The 16822-nt window shown below is 33.5% G+C and overlaps 2 protein-coding genes across 5 annotated transcripts; both read left to right on the forward strand.

Annotated features, from left to right (window-relative positions):
* The first annotated feature begins 2320 nt into the window (after positions 1–2320).
* On the forward strand, positions 2321–9199 carry LOC133673362 (uncharacterized). Of its 3 annotated transcripts, XM_062094108.1 has the most exons (9): positions 2322–3099; positions 5017–5223; positions 5341–5613; positions 6108–6174; positions 6262–6453; positions 6603–6694; positions 7767–7949; positions 8036–8172; positions 8432–9199. In XM_062094108.1, the coding sequence occupies exons 1-9, from the start codon at positions 2590–2592 to the stop codon at positions 8613–8615; spliced, it is 1845 nt and encodes a 614-aa protein (XP_061950092.1). In that variant the 5' UTR covers positions 2322–2589; the 3' UTR covers positions 8616–9199. The 3 variants fall into 3 exon arrangements, 2 of the variants coding, with proteins under 2 accessions (XP_061950092.1, XP_061950093.1); XR_009834969.1 differs by lacking the exon at positions 8432–9199 and having other exon boundaries at positions 2321–3099; positions 6603–6698; XM_062094109.1 differs by lacking the exon at positions 5017–5223.
* Positions 9200–10912: 1713 nt separating this feature from the next.
* LOC133673363 (histone H3.3) lies at positions 10913–12715 on the forward strand. 2 transcript variants are annotated; one of them, XM_062094111.1, is made up of 5 exons: positions 10913–11067; positions 11749–11833; positions 11945–12021; positions 12104–12194; positions 12284–12715. In XM_062094111.1, exons 2-5 carry the CDS (start codon positions 11762–11764, stop codon positions 12452–12454), a joined length of 411 nt encoding a protein of 136 aa, XP_061950095.1. In that variant the 5' UTR covers positions 10913–11067; positions 11749–11761; the 3' UTR covers positions 12455–12715. The 2 variants fall into 2 exon arrangements, with proteins under 2 accessions (XP_061950095.1, XP_061950096.1); XM_062094112.1 differs by having other exon boundaries at positions 10992–11067; positions 11762–11833.
* Positions 12716–16822: the final 4107 nt, after the last annotated feature.

Here is a 16822-nt window from a genome sequence, read left to right on the forward strand (position 1 = left end):
GAAAATGAAGACATGGCATGGCTAGATATAGAGGCGCCATGGATATCGCCGAAGGGATCCTTGGATTTTATAATCGTGGTCCATGACCCAGTATTGTACATTTCAATAAATCACAAAAGATAAAATAAAATAGCAAGCATGTCCAAGCTAATATGCCAGTCCATATATATCATGATATTAATAAATAATGTCTCATTGGGTGGGAAATTCTTTTGATCATGACTCCTGTGATGCTTTTTCCAGGTATTCCATTCATAGAAAATATATTTTTGTCACCTTTATAAACATTCCCTCCAGGTTAACCAGAGCCACAGCCATGTGTTCACAACATCCCATGTATTTGTGTGTTTGTGTCTGTCTATTTATATATATATCCTAGCTACTAGCTAGCTGTGATACTCCTTGACGTGAACTGGTCTCAGAGTGGCGACCACATGCGATAATTTTTCTGAATTTTCCTAGTTTTCCAGGCTCAAAATGCCATGTTTTTCATGTCCCTAGCTAGCTGCTGGAACTCTTATCTAGATGTTATAAAACTATAAAAATGCTAACTCATCTAGCTAGGGAGTATCTTATATACTAATAATTCCTATTTATGATCTCCCGATTTCTAATTAAAAGCTAATATGATCAGATAAATATGTATATAAAAGAACATTTTAAAGGCTAAATACACCTTTCGATAAAAAAAGAAAAAGAAAAAGGAAAAAAGCCTTTGACAAACATCCCATGCACGCCCATCTCCTCTAGGATTTGCCAGCCATTATCAACCGACCACCGATCAAATCCTTTATATAAAGTATTGAACAAATCACAGTGTAAAAGCACTGGCAACGAATCTGCATCTACTGTTATGAAAATTAATTGAATCACCAACCTTTATTAACTTAGATCAGGTGTTGTTCGGGATTATTCTAGTGGTTGATTTTAAAAGTGATTTTTTATTTAAAAATATATTAAAATAATTGTTTTAAAAATAATTATTTTTAATATAAATATAAAAAATTTAAATTTTTAAAAAATACAGTTCAAATCTCACTATCTGTTGAATTGGAGATGATATTTCTTTAAAAGCTTTTATTGCGTTGGATTCCCTTGGGTACGCGCGTAGTCAAATTGATCATCGCTTGTCAACCTTGTTAGGGTCAAACCATAAAAAGAATTAGGTTGATTGTTTTCAACCTTTAACCATACACAAGTTAATGTTACTTGTATGGTAAATTCTGTTCACCTACTAACCTAACGATTTATTCATGGGTGCCTGCTAACAGCTTAATTATTTTTATATTTTAAAAGTATTTTTAATTAACCGTTATTCTTCTAATAATCTTTGCTAATAGAGTATTTAATAGAAAAATAGTAATTTCTTTTCTTGTTAATTATTAAAAGTGCTTAGCAAGTTAAAACACATTCAAAACTAAAAATCACTTCTCTCCCAGGTACTATCCGTGCAAACCTAACCATCTAATTGAATTGATAGATGAGAACAGAATAATATTTTATTTTATTTATTGCGGCGAAGGGAATTTCGTAAAAAACAGAAATAATTCCATGAAATCAGGCGAGTCATGAAACTATTAAGACAATACAAGAGATTAAGAATAAAGCAATTAAAGAAAAAAGAAAGACAATCACAATATCGAACCGCTGGTCCTAACTATTAAAGATTAATAGCGTAATTTTTCATAAATATTTTTAAAAAAATTTAATTTTTTTGTATTTTTTTATTTTAAATTAATATTCTTTAAATATTTTAAATTATTTTAATTCGCTGATATTAAAAATATTTTTTTTAAATTTTTTTTAAATATATTTTTAAGTAAAAAAAATTCGGGCAAAATAATAAAATAAAATAAAATAAAAAACTCAAATATTTCATCAGTTTTTTTTAAAACCTTTTAGCTACTTTTTGACATGTTAAACTGTAGACTACAGAAATAGCCAATGAAGTCCTTGAGTTTCTACTTTTTGACATATTAAACTGTATACTACAGAAATAGCCAATGAAGTCCTTGAGTTTCTCATTTTGTGCTCTTCCTTAGCCTTGAAAATTCTCTACTATAAATGGCATTGTACATCAAATAGTGGATATTCTTTAAATGGCCGTGAAAGCTCAAATCTAAACCATACTTGCTTATCACTTAGAGGGCACAATTGCATAATTTATTATCCAACGACCACTTTAAGAGAAATAAAATAGTACGGGAATGATAATTGATTACTACCACACAAAAAATATTGACAATTTGACATCATCACCTCAATCTCTCTCCCTCTCTCTCTCTCTCCTTTTAACAAATACCGGTATCAGTTCCTGTCACTCCCAGCTCAAAAACCACGCCCCCCCCCCCTGTCCTTCTCTCTCCACGCAGCCATCGTTACTTCACTGAAACTCACTCCATTTTTTTTTATTAAAAAAACAAAAATTAATCAGTCTATTTTTTTTAAAAATAAATATAAAAGCCACACAACTCATCAGCTAAAGAGAAATTCTATCCCTTTCTCTCTGCATTTCCTCATGAGAAGCAGCGGTACTGGAAACCATCGGTGACTTACAACGACGTCGTGTTTATCCACTCCGGTTTTTTCATGGCGAAGAAAGAAAACGACGTCGTCTCACAAACCTTCCGCGCCTTGGTAGAAAGCGCAGACCGGAAATTCGGCCGAGTCCGTGACCTACCATTGTACGGACGCGCACCGCAGAACCACTACTTCCAGAAAGTATTCAAGGCGTATATGAGGTTATGGAAGTACCAGCAGGAGAACCGGTCCAAGCTAGTTGACTCCGGCTTGAATCGATGGGAAATTGGAGAGATCGCGAGTCGGATCGGGCAGTTGTATTTTAATCAGTATATGAGGAGTAGTGAAGCTAGGTTTTTAGTGGAAGCGTATGTGTTTTATGAGGCGATTTTGGAGCGGAAGTATTTTGATGCCCGCGGAAGTGGTAAACCGAAGGTTGATGTTGGTGTTAGGTTTAAGGAGTTGAGATTTTATGCTCGGTTCTTGCTTGTTGCTTTGATTTTCAACAAGGTTGATATGGTGAGATTGCTCGCTGAGAGGTTTAAAGGTCTTGTTGATGATAGCATGACGAAGTTTCGTGTAAGTTGCCTTTTTGTTTCGTTTTTGCTTTGTTTTAATTTGTTTGTGTTTTTTTGGTTTTAAGGAGAAAATGTGTAGGTTTTGTTGATTATTGGGGAGAATTTTGGCTGGAGATGTTTTGTCTCTGTTTTTGGATTTTTTTTGTTTCGTTTTTTTTGTTGGTGGATTATCGTGTTCTTTTTAATAGTAAGGTATTGACTTCGAATTTTTTTGATTCAAGTTAATATTTTTTTTTGCCGGGGGGGATTTATTAATCGAGCTTGGTAAGGAAGGAATTTGTGGAATAGGAGATGCTGACGGTGATTTTCAAGAACTTGTTTGATATTGAAAGGCAATTTTTTGGGTTAACTAGAAGTCAGTTTGTTGAATTTGTGAAAATTGGAGCTGAATTTTAGGGTTTTTTTGGTGAAAGTCTAAGAATTTTTATGTTTTGGGGTGACAGAATGAAAATTAAGCTTATGTTTACAATTTCTAAAGTTATTTGATGCTTTGTTTCTCTGGAGATGGGTTTCAATCTTAGTGTAGAAAACTTGTTGCAAAACACTGGAAATGGGTTTCTATTTTCATTTATGGAAATAAAGACCTTCGAACAGAGATTTATTTTAAATTCTGCTGCAGATAAAGCAGTAGCAATCCTAGAGAGGCTCAGTTCTTTTTGGGCCCAGGAGATAAAGGGGAGACCTAGAGGATTTTGTGTATGAATTTTCAAAGATTTCCATGCTCAACTACTTTAAACAATTTTTTTTTATTAAAGTTGACACACTGCTACCGGAGCTTTTCATGGTTTAGATGTAGTAAAGTTATTATCGTGGGACCTGCCAACTGGATGTGGCATCTGGTTTTATGTGAATATAGGTGTATAAATTTTTTTCTGTATGTGGAATCTATATGCCTTACATATTATGGTAAGCTCAGTTGCTGTAGCTATCTTTTTTTATAAAACAAAATACCCTTTTTGATGGAAAGGAAGCATGGCCTTTCAACTTTAGTTAGAGGTTGCTGAATTATTTTACTGTTATGAGAATTGGTGAGGTAGAAGCAGGAGTGAAAATATGTCTTTCTGAATGTAGGGTTAAGGCATTTGCAGAACTATTGAGTCAAGTGCCAAGTGGTGGTAACTTCAGTTGAGTTGCCTGGCTGACAACTGCTTGACTCAGATGAGTGGCTTCCAGTTCTAAAGAAAGGCTGGAAAGGGGGAAAATGAGAGAAATGAACAGAAAGAAATCCAGTCTCTATTCCATTATAAATTGTGGCAGTACTGATGATGGTCTTCGTGATGTATAATTGGTTCAAAAGTTTTGACTCCTGAAGCAGCGAGTTCTTACATTGAAAGACTTAGACACCTGAAGGCCAAAGCTGAAATGTGGTGGGGTGCATGGATCATTCAAAAAATTAACTCTTAAAATAAAAGACAACAATAATCATTTAAGTTGTCTTTATATATAACCTTAAACTTGATTTGTCCAGATTAAAAGGGTGACGTGGGTGCATATTGGCATCCTTTATTTTTTCCTTCTCCTATTGACCATCTTGGAGCATCTTGTTCACATGGTCAAGAGACCCGACAATGCACATAATCATTGGAAGTTGGTTTAGTTGGCCTAGTTGCCTTGTTTTTTCCAATGTGACAATTGATGGATCATTGCCAAGAATGGAATTTAAGCATTAGAATTAGCGAGGCTATGATGGGTGAGGCAATGGATGCAATTCCAGGTCATACTTATTATATGGTAGAATGAATAATTTACACACTTATGCGTGTCTATATGAGACATGGACTTGGAGGCATTTCTTAAATATTTCCAAATTAATTAGAAAAAACTAACACTTTTCTATACCATTCAGAAGTTCAAATACTGCATTTAGCTTTCTGTTGATACTTGCATGAATAAAAACAAATGGATTATTTGTTCTCAGGAAACAAACTTCAAAGAATGGAAGCTAGTGGTGCAAGAAATTTTCCGCTTTATGGAAGTTGGTACTGCCTTCACAAATGTCAGGCCTTTGCGGTACTGTGCTCTGTTTGATTCCCATCCAGCTTCTCGTCCTTATTTGGCTCGTTTCCATGCGAGGAAGATTGTAAAATTTAGAGATGCGCTCTTGACAAGTTATCATAGAAACGAAGTAAATGTTTTTTAATGTTTGTAAGACTGTTTATTGACAAGGTTGCATGGAGCTTGAACTGAGAATTTTCCCAATAAGAGATTTTTTTTTATAACCAACCTTGTTTGTCATTTTCAGGTAAAATTTGCAGAACTTACTTTAGACACATACAGGATGATGCAATGTTTAGAATGGGAACCTAGTGGATCTTTCTACCAGAAGCGTCCTGTTGAATCTGTTTACCAAAAGCATCCAGTGGAATCGAATGAAAATGGCACTGTAATTGATCATTCTGGAGCTGCTTCTGGATTGATAGATATAAACTTGGCTGCAGATTTGACTGATCCAACTTTACCACCAAATCCCAGGAAAGCTGTTCTTTATCGTCCGTCGGTGACCCATTTGCTAGCAGTTAGTTCTGAAACTCTTACATGTTGATTTTATTTATGTTACCCATCTCTGTTTGTATTCACAGTTAGGCTGCTCTGCTTTCAGAGTGACGCATTATCAGGATTTCCTGGAAATCAGGCCTAATTTGAATCTTTACATTTCTTTATAGAAAAATTTGTGTTTCCTTCCCTAGTGTGGAGCGCAGGTATAGTCAATGTATGTTGTGGCATAACTTTTTTCTGCAAGTTAACTTTGTATAGGGTGGTTATATTTTTCATGTAAAGCACAGTTATGTTAGTGGTAGAACGCAGCTCAATGTAACCAAATCTTGTACGAAAACATGTAGTTTACTTGTTGAATACCATGGTACAAGTCTACTTATGGAATAGTTTTCCCATTGGAAATGCTAGGGCTCATAGATAAGTTTGTGATCATTTCATATTTCTAGGGCATTTTTATTTTTCATTTCCTTCCTAAGGATAGAAGGCTGATTTCAGTTTGACTATCATGCACAGGTTATGGCAACAATTTGCGAAGAGCTCCCTCCAGAGACCATTGTGCTAATTTATCTATCAGCCTCAGGTTGATGATCCTCCATAATGCCAGTAAAATTCAACTAACTGTATCTCATCATCCTACGCTAATTGTCTTAATGAATCAATTGTTCAGGGAAGGCTGCTCATAGTAATCTTTCTCAGTCAGGAAGCTCTGGGGGATCAAGGAAATCTTCCAAAGACAAGGTTGTCTCTGGAGTATATGGCGAAGATAAAAGCTCTGCACCTGAATCTCATTGTAATGGCAAGAGAGAGTCAAGTGACTACTACGACAATTATCTCTGGTTAGGTCCCCGGGGATATGGTGGTAGGTTACTTCTCTTTATTGTTGCTCTTCCTAGTGTTTAGCCTCAGTTTGTTATTCCAAGTGTAATTATTCACAGCTATTCCAAATTACTTTTATGACCTTCCTATATTGCTGTTCCACTCTAAGGTGTGATGCTTTTGGATTTTCAGGGTCAAATGCCCTTTACCCTGGCGATATAATTCCTTTTACTCGAAGACCTCTTTTCTTGATTATTGATAGTGACAGCAGCCATGCATTCAAGGCAGGTTTGTCATAACCTGTGTATGACTTGTCATAGAATTTGGACTTATCGTACCATTCTACATTTTTTAGAATTGATTTTTTCTGGCTTGTGAGTGAGGTTGCATTTAAATTTAACATGGTAGATTTTCATGTCTACAAATATTATTGAACATGATGGATTGCATATGCTTGTCCATTGATTTGTGTGTGTTTTTGGGGAAGAGACAATAAGTCGCAGATTGTTTTTTTTCTTAAAGAGGATACATTGCAGAGGATTGTTCTTCATCAAATATTGCATCAGTGCATGCATTGGAATAACTTGCTGTTTACATACATAGGCAGGGAAACATTGCACTAGCTATCGTCAAACAAACTGTTGGATTTTAATTGCACTAGAATCTTAAAGTAGATCAATATCCTATTTGAAGAGCTATTTGCATAGACGATACTACCTATTGGTATGATTTACTTGAAAATTGCCACACATTTCTTTATAAGAAATTCTTTTTTAGGTGAACCAGAGTAATTGATCTACAAAACCTATGCAGTAAATTTTGTTACTTCTAATCCACACCTGGTGTGTTTGACTGGTGCACATAGTAGATGCAAAAGCTGAGGTGATATGTTCAACTGACGCAGACTACACCTCCACCTGATTCAATTTTAATCCCTTGAGCAATATTCTAGAGCTGATTTAATTGTTGACCTCCTTTGCTAGCGAGTTTGATGGGATTCATTAATTTATTAATCTTTAATGGATTGGGGAGGAAGCAGCTGGGTGCCTAAAGCCTCGCCTTGTAACATGTATTTAGATCTGACTCCCTTCTTCCGAGATCAGATTGTCTTGCCAGCATATTTGCGAAGGGATTTATGAGGCAAATATTCAAAACTTCTTTTCTGTTATCTGAGGGGTGCATCATACTTAGGATTCTCTATTAGAGAATAATATAAATCATATTCTGAGACCTTACCTAACAGCTTAAGCTATTGGATGAGATGGTTCTTTGACACTCTGCTTTTTAGCATTGCATTTTAGAGTTCTGCTTTATCTGTCAAGTTGCATGATTGAGAATTGTGGATCATTTGCTCAGGTCCTGCATGGTGCAGAAAGGGGAGAGCCAGCTGCCTTGCTTCTTTCACCTTTAAAACCAGCATTCAAGAACCTATCTGCTGTTGATACATCACATTGTGGAAGTCAGTTTACTTTTTTCTTGACTGCTCCTTTGCAGGCATTCTGCCAGATGGTTGGCCACACTTCTGCTGATTCTGATATGGTAAGTTGTTGGCCTAAGTTCTTAAATTTTTATGATAATCTTCTCATTCCTATTTGCTCTCCTATGGCTAACGGGACTGCCTTTAGGATTTTTACAATGATGCTGAGGAGATACTCTCCATTGCATTCTCTGAGTGGGAGGTTATTCTTTGTACATCAAAAGGCCTGGATCTGGTTTGGGCACAAGTTTTATCCGATCCATTTCTAAGGAGGCTTATTCTTAGGTATATTTATCTCTCAATAGAAGCAAATTAGTCGTAAACTGGGAAATTATTCAATATTCTTTATACTATCTGATGGTTCTTCACTTGTGGCTGAAATGCTATCTTACAATAATAGGCTTTCAATGAAGATGCAGCATCCCCCCCTTTTTTCTACGTTCCTTTCTATGAAACGTTGAAACTTATTAGTAATTGTTTTTAGTCTGGATACCGTTGGATTTTAGCTAATCTACCAACATATGTTAACGGAATGTGTCTTCAGATTCATATTCTGCAGATCCGTGCTCTCTGTCTTCTGCCCTCTTGAAGATGAGCAATATCTACCCATTTGCCTGCCCCATCTTCCCAATTCTGTCTCCGCGAGATCTGAAGTTGTGCAGTCAGCTGTATTTCAGCTTGCAAATCACCTGAAGGTTGCAGATTGTTTTCAATTTGATGACAGATAAGGAAGATAAAACTATAAAAATGCAGGTTTCTGGCTCTCGAGTTCCATTAACTTTATGCGGTAAATAACTCCTGGAACTCGATCGGTTGGTTTAAGGGCACTTCAAAGGAGGAGTATTATAATTTGATGATAGAGCTTAAGCTGGTGGTCAAGAAGAGAATATTGGCTGAGCATGGTTGCTTCTGCTGACATGCGAACTCGTTAATTCTTTGGTCAGCATGTTGTGGTTTGCTGTTCTAGGTGGCACTTGATGATTTGCAGTTGTGTATGAATATAGCTGCTTAGTTGTCTAGGTGTTATCAGTGTATAATCTAATTGGTTTTCCACCTTCTTAGAGTTGTTTTCAAGCTAGTGCTAAGTTTTGTACCTTTGTAAAAGAAAATCAGGTTAGTCGAATGGGATATAAGTTTTCGTTTCTTTTTTTTTTTTTGTTTTTTAAGAAAAAAGGAGTTATAGTGGCAATGGATTCATACATTATTGTTGAAGCTGTGGGAGAGGCATATATGTAAATGGGTCCTGAAATAGAAATTTCTGGATCCTTTCAGCTGTACAATTTACAAATTCGACTCGGCTGCTTTTGTGTTCTTTGGTGTTGTAGCTCCAGTTGCGCGCTTCATGTGATATGATTAGCGTCTTTAGATTTTTAAATCTAAATCTAAAGACAACTCATTTGTATGAGTTGAATTTATATTTAAAATTACAATTATGAGTCTACTCTTTATGATTTTCACTTATTATTCAAATGATTTGACTTAGCAATTAGCTTTGATACATAAAACCACATAACATATATATATATATATATATATATATATATATATATATATATATATATATATATAGAAAAGATGTTTGGGCCAAGGCCCAAACAATCTTGATTGTCCTGTCCAGGTCCAGGGGGAAGGCCTCCTAGTTGCCCTGGCAACGACCACTAAATCTCCCTTTTCTCTCCATGTATGTATGTTTTGCTTATCTCGTTAACATAAAAACACTAGGAGAAAAAGTTACAGGCCTTCCAACCTTCATCGTCAACCTCCAGCAACTTGCTCAACACGTGAGAGCACTCACAAGGGCTGTTTTAGCTGCCTAACAACATCTTAATTAGGGCTTTCCTTATCCATAGATGAAACATGCCACCAAACTGTTGAACCTACTCCTCTTGCGCCCCCCTTATGCACAGGCAACTCTATTTCCTAAAAGAAATGGGACAAAACAAAGTGGGAGGAAGCAAACACCCCTCCTCCACCCTTCCAAATAGCAAGTCTTACCACAATGAGTAACATTCTTTATGTAGGGTCATCTAGACAAGATCCCCACATATCAAAAGCCAAGGCCATGAGCCATAACCTTTGCTCACGACCATGTTCTTCATCAGAATCCCATTCCAGCATTCCAAAACCAAAACCAAAAACAGCCATGCAGGGACTCTTTTAACATAAATTAATTGCTAGTTTTAGCACCGAAATACCAATAAAAAAACACTCCACAAAACTTATTTTTATTTTATTTTCATCTTTAGTTTGAAATTAAAATTGATTTTTTATTTTAATTTTAATTTTTTATGGGATTATTCTGTTTTTAAAATTCATATCATTGGTTGGTTGAGCATGTTAATCCAAATTAACTTAATACTATTTTGTAAATTCCCTTTTAAAATCAAATATTTTTTAAATTCCAGTCATTTAATATTTTGTTGCTTGTCGTTTTATTCTTTCATGTTAACTTGTAAGATTGTAAAAAACTTTTGATAAAATTGACAGGAATTTTTTTAAAATATTGTCGACAGTTCTTTTTATGCATGCTTTCGTTATCATTTTTTATTAATTGATTTATTATGATTGTTTTTTATTTTATTATATAATTAAATAAAGCTTGCTTATTGAACAAGTTTATATTATAATTTGAGTCACGATTTTTTTTTTTTTAGAGTATATTAATCCGGTATACAAGAGAATTAAATATTAATTTTTTAATAAGAGCTTTATCAATATATAGTTTTTTTTTATAAATAAATATCCCTTGTGTGGATAACACGTAGCATATAGTACCCGATTTTGAGAAATTACACATAAGAAAGTCCTTAATTGCAATTTCCTAAATCTGAATGGACATCTGACAAAAGACATGATACATATTACCAACCACACATTGAACTTCCTAGCCACAAGGAAAGTACGGGCTTCGTCCTTCAGCCAATAAGATTCGAGAATTAAGCCTCAACGATCCGCGTCATTACTCTAAAACGACATCCTAGCCGGTCACATCAAGTAGAGAAAACACAACTTAACATTGTTTGAACCGTTCGATTATAAAGAGAGAAAGCACAAAGATACCCAATCGTACCCATCCGATTCCTACTCTAAATCTCTATAAATATGACTCGACTGCTTCTTTAATCAATCTTTACGAAAATTTCAGAGTTTTAGAGAGAGGTTTCTTGAAGAGATTCCAAGGTGCGTTTTTTTAACTTCCTTCTTCTGCTGTTCTTAATTAGGGTTTCTAATCAAATTTCTTGATTGGTCATAAGGGCTTAGTGGTGTTTGTAATTGAAAACTGTTTTGAGGGATTTTGGGATTTTTAGGGTTTGAATTTGTGGGTTCCTGAATCTGTTTCTGAAATTGATGGGTCTTGTTCGAAATTTAGGGTTTCTTTGTCATTTTAGTTTCAATTAATTGTTATTCTATAATTATTTGATGTAATTACGATTATTGATTTTAACTTTTTGAGTAGTTGGTTTGAGATTCAGGGCTGTATTGGCATTTTAGTTCTAATGATGTGCTTTTTTACGTCTTTAGTTGTTAAGATCTCTTGAACAGCGTTATGTTTGGTTGCTGAGAAAATGCTAGGAAAGCCAATTTAGTTCTTGACCAAACGGATAAGCCCTTTACAAGACTGTCTTTAGATCTTGAATTGTTTTCTTGAAGACATACGTGAGGCCTGAAGGTGCATGAAGTTATGTTCATGAATGTTAACATGTTAATCTATTTTATTGATCAAACAGATAAGCGCTTTAGTCTTAAGATTTTCAACTGTTTTCTTGGAGACCAAAAGGGAGACTTTTGTTCATGAATATTAAAATGTTTTATTTATTTTGGCCTTCCTGATGCCATGATTGATTCTGGTTATTTGTTTAGTGTGTGTGTATAGATGGCCCGTACCAAGCAAACTGCTCGTAAATCTACAGGAGGAAAGGCCCCAAGGAAGCAGCTTGCTACTAAGGTATTATCTCTCTTTTATCCAATAAGATTCAATGATTTGCCTTTTGGCCAGCTTAATTTTCTTTAAATTGTTATAGTCTTTTGATTGATAAATCTTGATACGTGATTATAGGCTGCCCGTAAGTCTGCCCCAACCACTGGTGGAGTGAAGAAGCCTCACCGATACCGCCCTGGAACTGTTGCTCTTCGGTTAGTCAATGGTTCCTAACTAATGGATTTCTTGTTACTGATAAATTTCCTAGTCTTATATGTTAATGCATATGCAATGCAGTGAAATCCGTAAATATCAGAAGAGTACGGAGCTCTTGATCAGGAAACTCCCATTCCAGAGGCTTGTTCGTGAAATTGCCCAGGACTTCAAGGTATATTTTATGTAATTATTTCAATGGTTTTTCTTGTTGAGTGAAAGTGGTAGTGTTTTGATGCTAATGATTACATTTGTGCCTTGCAGACTGATCTGCGTTTCCAGAGCCATGCTGTGCTGGCGCTGCAAGAGGCAGCTGAGGCATACCTTGTGGGTTTGTTCGAGGACACCAACCTTTGTGCCATCCATGCCAAGCGTGTCACTATCATGCCCAAGGATATCCAGCTGGCTAGGAGGATCAGGGGCGAGCGTGCCTAAGTGGATATCATGCCCAAGGATATCCAGGTTGTTTAGGTAGTAGATAGATAGGTTCGTGGGTTGTAGTGTTAGGCTGTGTGATGTTGGGTTAATAGAAGGTGGTGTCCTTAATCTTGTCTTCTGGGGATGTGAACCTCCTGGTATATTTTCTTCTGTTAAACTGTGTTGAAGAATGTTTTCTTTTCTCGTGACTGGTGCCACAGCGAAGTGGTACTGGAACACACATGCTATTATTTTGGATCTAATTTTTAGTTTGTTAAATTCATGTGTACATACTCTCTGCATTTTGAATTATGGTGGTCTGTGAGATGTCAGAACGAAACGAATTTCGTTGATAGTTTGGTAAAAAGGATTTACGACGGTTGTGCACACGATGTCAAAATTGGCGGGCGGGCGGGCGGTTGATTTGACCGACGCTCTTTCCTTCTTTGAGGGCGGTCTCTGGTTTCTCTGATTATTTGGCTTTTTTTATTTCGTGCTTCTGTAGCCTTCTGGTAGAGAGCGTCGTGGGTTTTTGTTTTGATTCTGCGTGCTTTGAAACTTGCAAGTCTACTTTTAGGGGATGTTGTTTTTTGAAAAATTGACGTAGTTTGGTAAATGTGTTTGGAAGAATGATATGGGTTTGTTTGAACAAGTTATGAGTATCAATTAAATATTTTTTTATAAAAAACAACTGTATTATGCGCTACCTCAATCATATTTTTAAATAAATTACTCTTAAATAATAAATTATACCAGATTGAAAGGTTTTTTTTATAACATTTTAAGTATTGTTAAACACGATTTAGATAGATAAAATGAGATTGTAATTAATTCTAAATTAACATTGAATAAAATTCTTAAGTTAAGATTATATTTGATGGTCTTTAAAATTTTAAAGTGGTTAGAATTATTACGTTGAAATCCTTTTAATATTATTGAGTATGTTAATCCTTTTAATATTATTGAGTATGTTAAAAATAGAGTTCCAGTGTAGTGTATTCTTGGTAATTTATTTTTTCTTGACTATTAGATTTTAAAATTCATTTTTTGACCATTAAATCTTTATAAAAATTTGAATTAAATCTTCATAAAAATTTGAATTAACTTTAATAGGAGTTTTTTCTTGACTATTAGATTTTTAAAATAATTTGAATTAATGTTTATAACGATTAATTAATTTAGCTTAGAAATAACTTTTGAAAACAACTCAATAATTGTTATGTTAAAACTATATTATTTTTTAAATATTTTTTTAACAAATGTTATTTTCTCAACATTTTTATTATACAGTTTTAGAATTACAAAGTAACCACTTTTAGGACCCTACTTTTCTGTTAATTTAGTACATGCTTCCTCTCCATTCAAAATCTGTTGTTAAAAGTAATTCCTGGGTACTGTGATCTCTCTAGCTTCCTTTCATTTTTGTTAACCTTGGTAATAAATTTTTGAGAGCTGACCCTAGCAAAAACCAAATTACCTATGATTTGCAAGTAAATAATTTTTTAATGTTTGAGAGTAAAGTAATAATTATTTTTTAAAATATTTTTTCTTTAAAAATATATTAAAATAATATTGGTGCACCTTGTTCAGCTGAAGCTACACAATCACGATACAATTTTCCTTTAACCATTGGGCAATCCAAATATAACAAAACTACTTTAAAATATAAATAGTATAAAATATAAATGATATGAAGACTTGAAATAAAATAGAAATAAAAATACTTATTTAACTTCTAAATAATTTAAATTTAACAAAAATAAACTGATTAAACCAAAACAAACAATAATAAATATGTTTTTGTAACTTGACGTAAATCTAACCTGTTTTACAGTTCTGAGCATCAAAATCAAAACACAGACCAAACTATATTGGAATAATCTCAAATTTAATATGTAGTATACTTATACCAAAGTTTATAGGTCGTTTCTTTTTTATGTTCAGATATCGAAAACTCGTGTAAGATCACTTTGTGGTAGAATTTAATTTAATATTGAAACCCAATCAAACAATATAAAAAAGAGCCTAAATTTAGTATATATAGCGATTTCACCCTCAAATAATTAGTATATCAATTTTGAAGTGATTTCAAGATGGTTGGTTCTGTTTTCTTTATTATTTGTATTTTCATGGTATAATTGAAACAAGTTGAATAATGTCTTTTTTTTCCCACTATAAATAGATATTCTAGATAGAATAAAATGTTTAGTGCTTGCTTGGGCTTGCTCAACAAACAGATTAAAGAAATGAAGTTTCACCAATCTGTCATCAGAGTCTGTAAATATTGTTACAGATGATTTAAGTTTGATTACCAAATTTTTCAAGAACATGTTTGTCTATGGTAGCTTATTGTCATAGCTGTGAACTCTGAAGAAAAATGATCTGAGAAACCAAAGTCCTGCAATGTAATTCCATTTTGTTCTAGATTGTAGATGGATTTAGGCTTGGTGATTTACGATTCTTTTATTAATTTCATTTTATACATTTCCTGTGAAGTGTTTTTAATTTCTATACCACACCAATGTCTGTTAGGTTCTGATTCAATCGAATTGGAGTCGATCAAAATTGTAACGACTCAGTTTTATTTCAGTTTTATTTTATGATCTGGATTGGGCTTCACATGCTTTTTAAATTTTAAATTTTTTATTTTTTTATTTTAAATTAATATGTTTTTATTGATGTTAGTTCTAGCTTCGGAATAAGATCTAAAACCATTAAATCCAGCTCATAACCGGACTCAATTCAAAAATATGGAGACTGGTTCTTGCGACATATCCAAGAATATTAGATAGGACTCCATAGCCAGACACAATTAGAAGACCCAATTCAAGTTTATTGGCCATCTGCTCTTCTATTGACTTGGAACATTAACATTATTATTTTGGAACATTATTATATTGGCCATCTGCTATTATTATTTTAACTCTATTTGTTTTGTTTGGAACATTAACATATATTATCCAATGGGCAATGGCCAGAGTATATTATCCAATGGTTGCAAATCACTCCAATACTCTTGTACTTGACTTGATTTTTAAACACTCCCTCCATAATTATATATGAAATTTATCTCTCTCTCACTCTCTCACTCTCAAATTTTAAAATCTTATACCTCTTTCTTACAGTCTTATTAATTTTTCTTAAAAAAAAATATTATCTCCATCACAATTTAAATTTTACTCCCCATATATTATATAAAACTGACTTTCACCCTTTAATAATAATTTAAAATATTATATACAATTCCACCTTTTTACATCAAATGCACCATGCATAATTATTCTATATTCCCCAATAAAGAGTAATATCGATGTCACTTAGTCTCTTTACCATTTATTTGTTTTTCTTGCAGGTTTTCTGACTAATCATATACTCGATTAATATCTTGGTAAGAACTTTTCTATTTATCTAAAGGTTCAAGACATTAAAAAATCGGATTGGAGAGAGAGATCTTTAGAAACTTTGCTATTTCGTAAACTCTCTAACTTTTCTACCTAAAATCTTGAAAAAATGCATGTATAATGATTATTAAGGTAGGTATGGGAGAAAAAAATGCATACCCATGTAACATGGATATATATGACTTTCAGGTATGACTATGTGCGGAGTTCATAACTCTCTAATTAAAAAAAAAAAAAAAAGACATGCAAGATCCTAAATAGAGAAAAATAATAATAATTCAAGGACTTAAACAGTTCCCCTAAAAAAATTGAGAAGCAAAAGCCTTCCATTCGAATACTTTAAATTTGTAGGGAGCAAAATACTGTTAAGTTGGGAGTATGATCAGTTCAGAGGATGTACTAGGTAAGTTCCGAGTATGAGCAGTTCAGAGGATGATTTTTTAATGGTTCTAAGGCTGGATTTTTTCTAGTGAGTAGGGTATAACATCGCTTTAATGGATTACATAAATGTATCATGACTTTTAATTACATTAAGAATCTAAACCTATAATTTAAATCATGATATCACAATTATTTTATATAAAACAAATAATTTTTTTATAAAGTTTAATTAAAAAAACATTCATTTGAAAAATAACAAAAATTAATTAACATAATCAACTCGGGTCAACTTACAAAACTTGTGACCAATTCATGAAATTGAGATAACATTATAAAATAAAAATTATTTTTTTTTTATAAAACTCAGTTTTCAACCAACCAAATATTCAAAGATAAAATAAAAAAAGTTAGAAAAAACAACAAAAAAATAAACTGAATCAACCAAAGTTAAACTGTCAAACTTGTGACTTGTGATGTGATACTAAGATAAATTCATATAAAGTAATATAAGAAAATTATAAAACCTCACTTTTAACAAATTTAACATTAAAGTTGAAATTGAGAAAAATAAAAATAAATTTGTAAGACTGATATATAACCAAAC

Source organism: Populus nigra, chromosome 14, assembly GCF_951802175.1.
Source record: "Populus nigra chromosome 14, ddPopNigr1.1, whole genome shotgun sequence".
In the NCBI taxonomy this organism is placed as follows: Eukaryota; Viridiplantae; Streptophyta; class Magnoliopsida; order Malpighiales; family Salicaceae; genus Populus; species Populus nigra.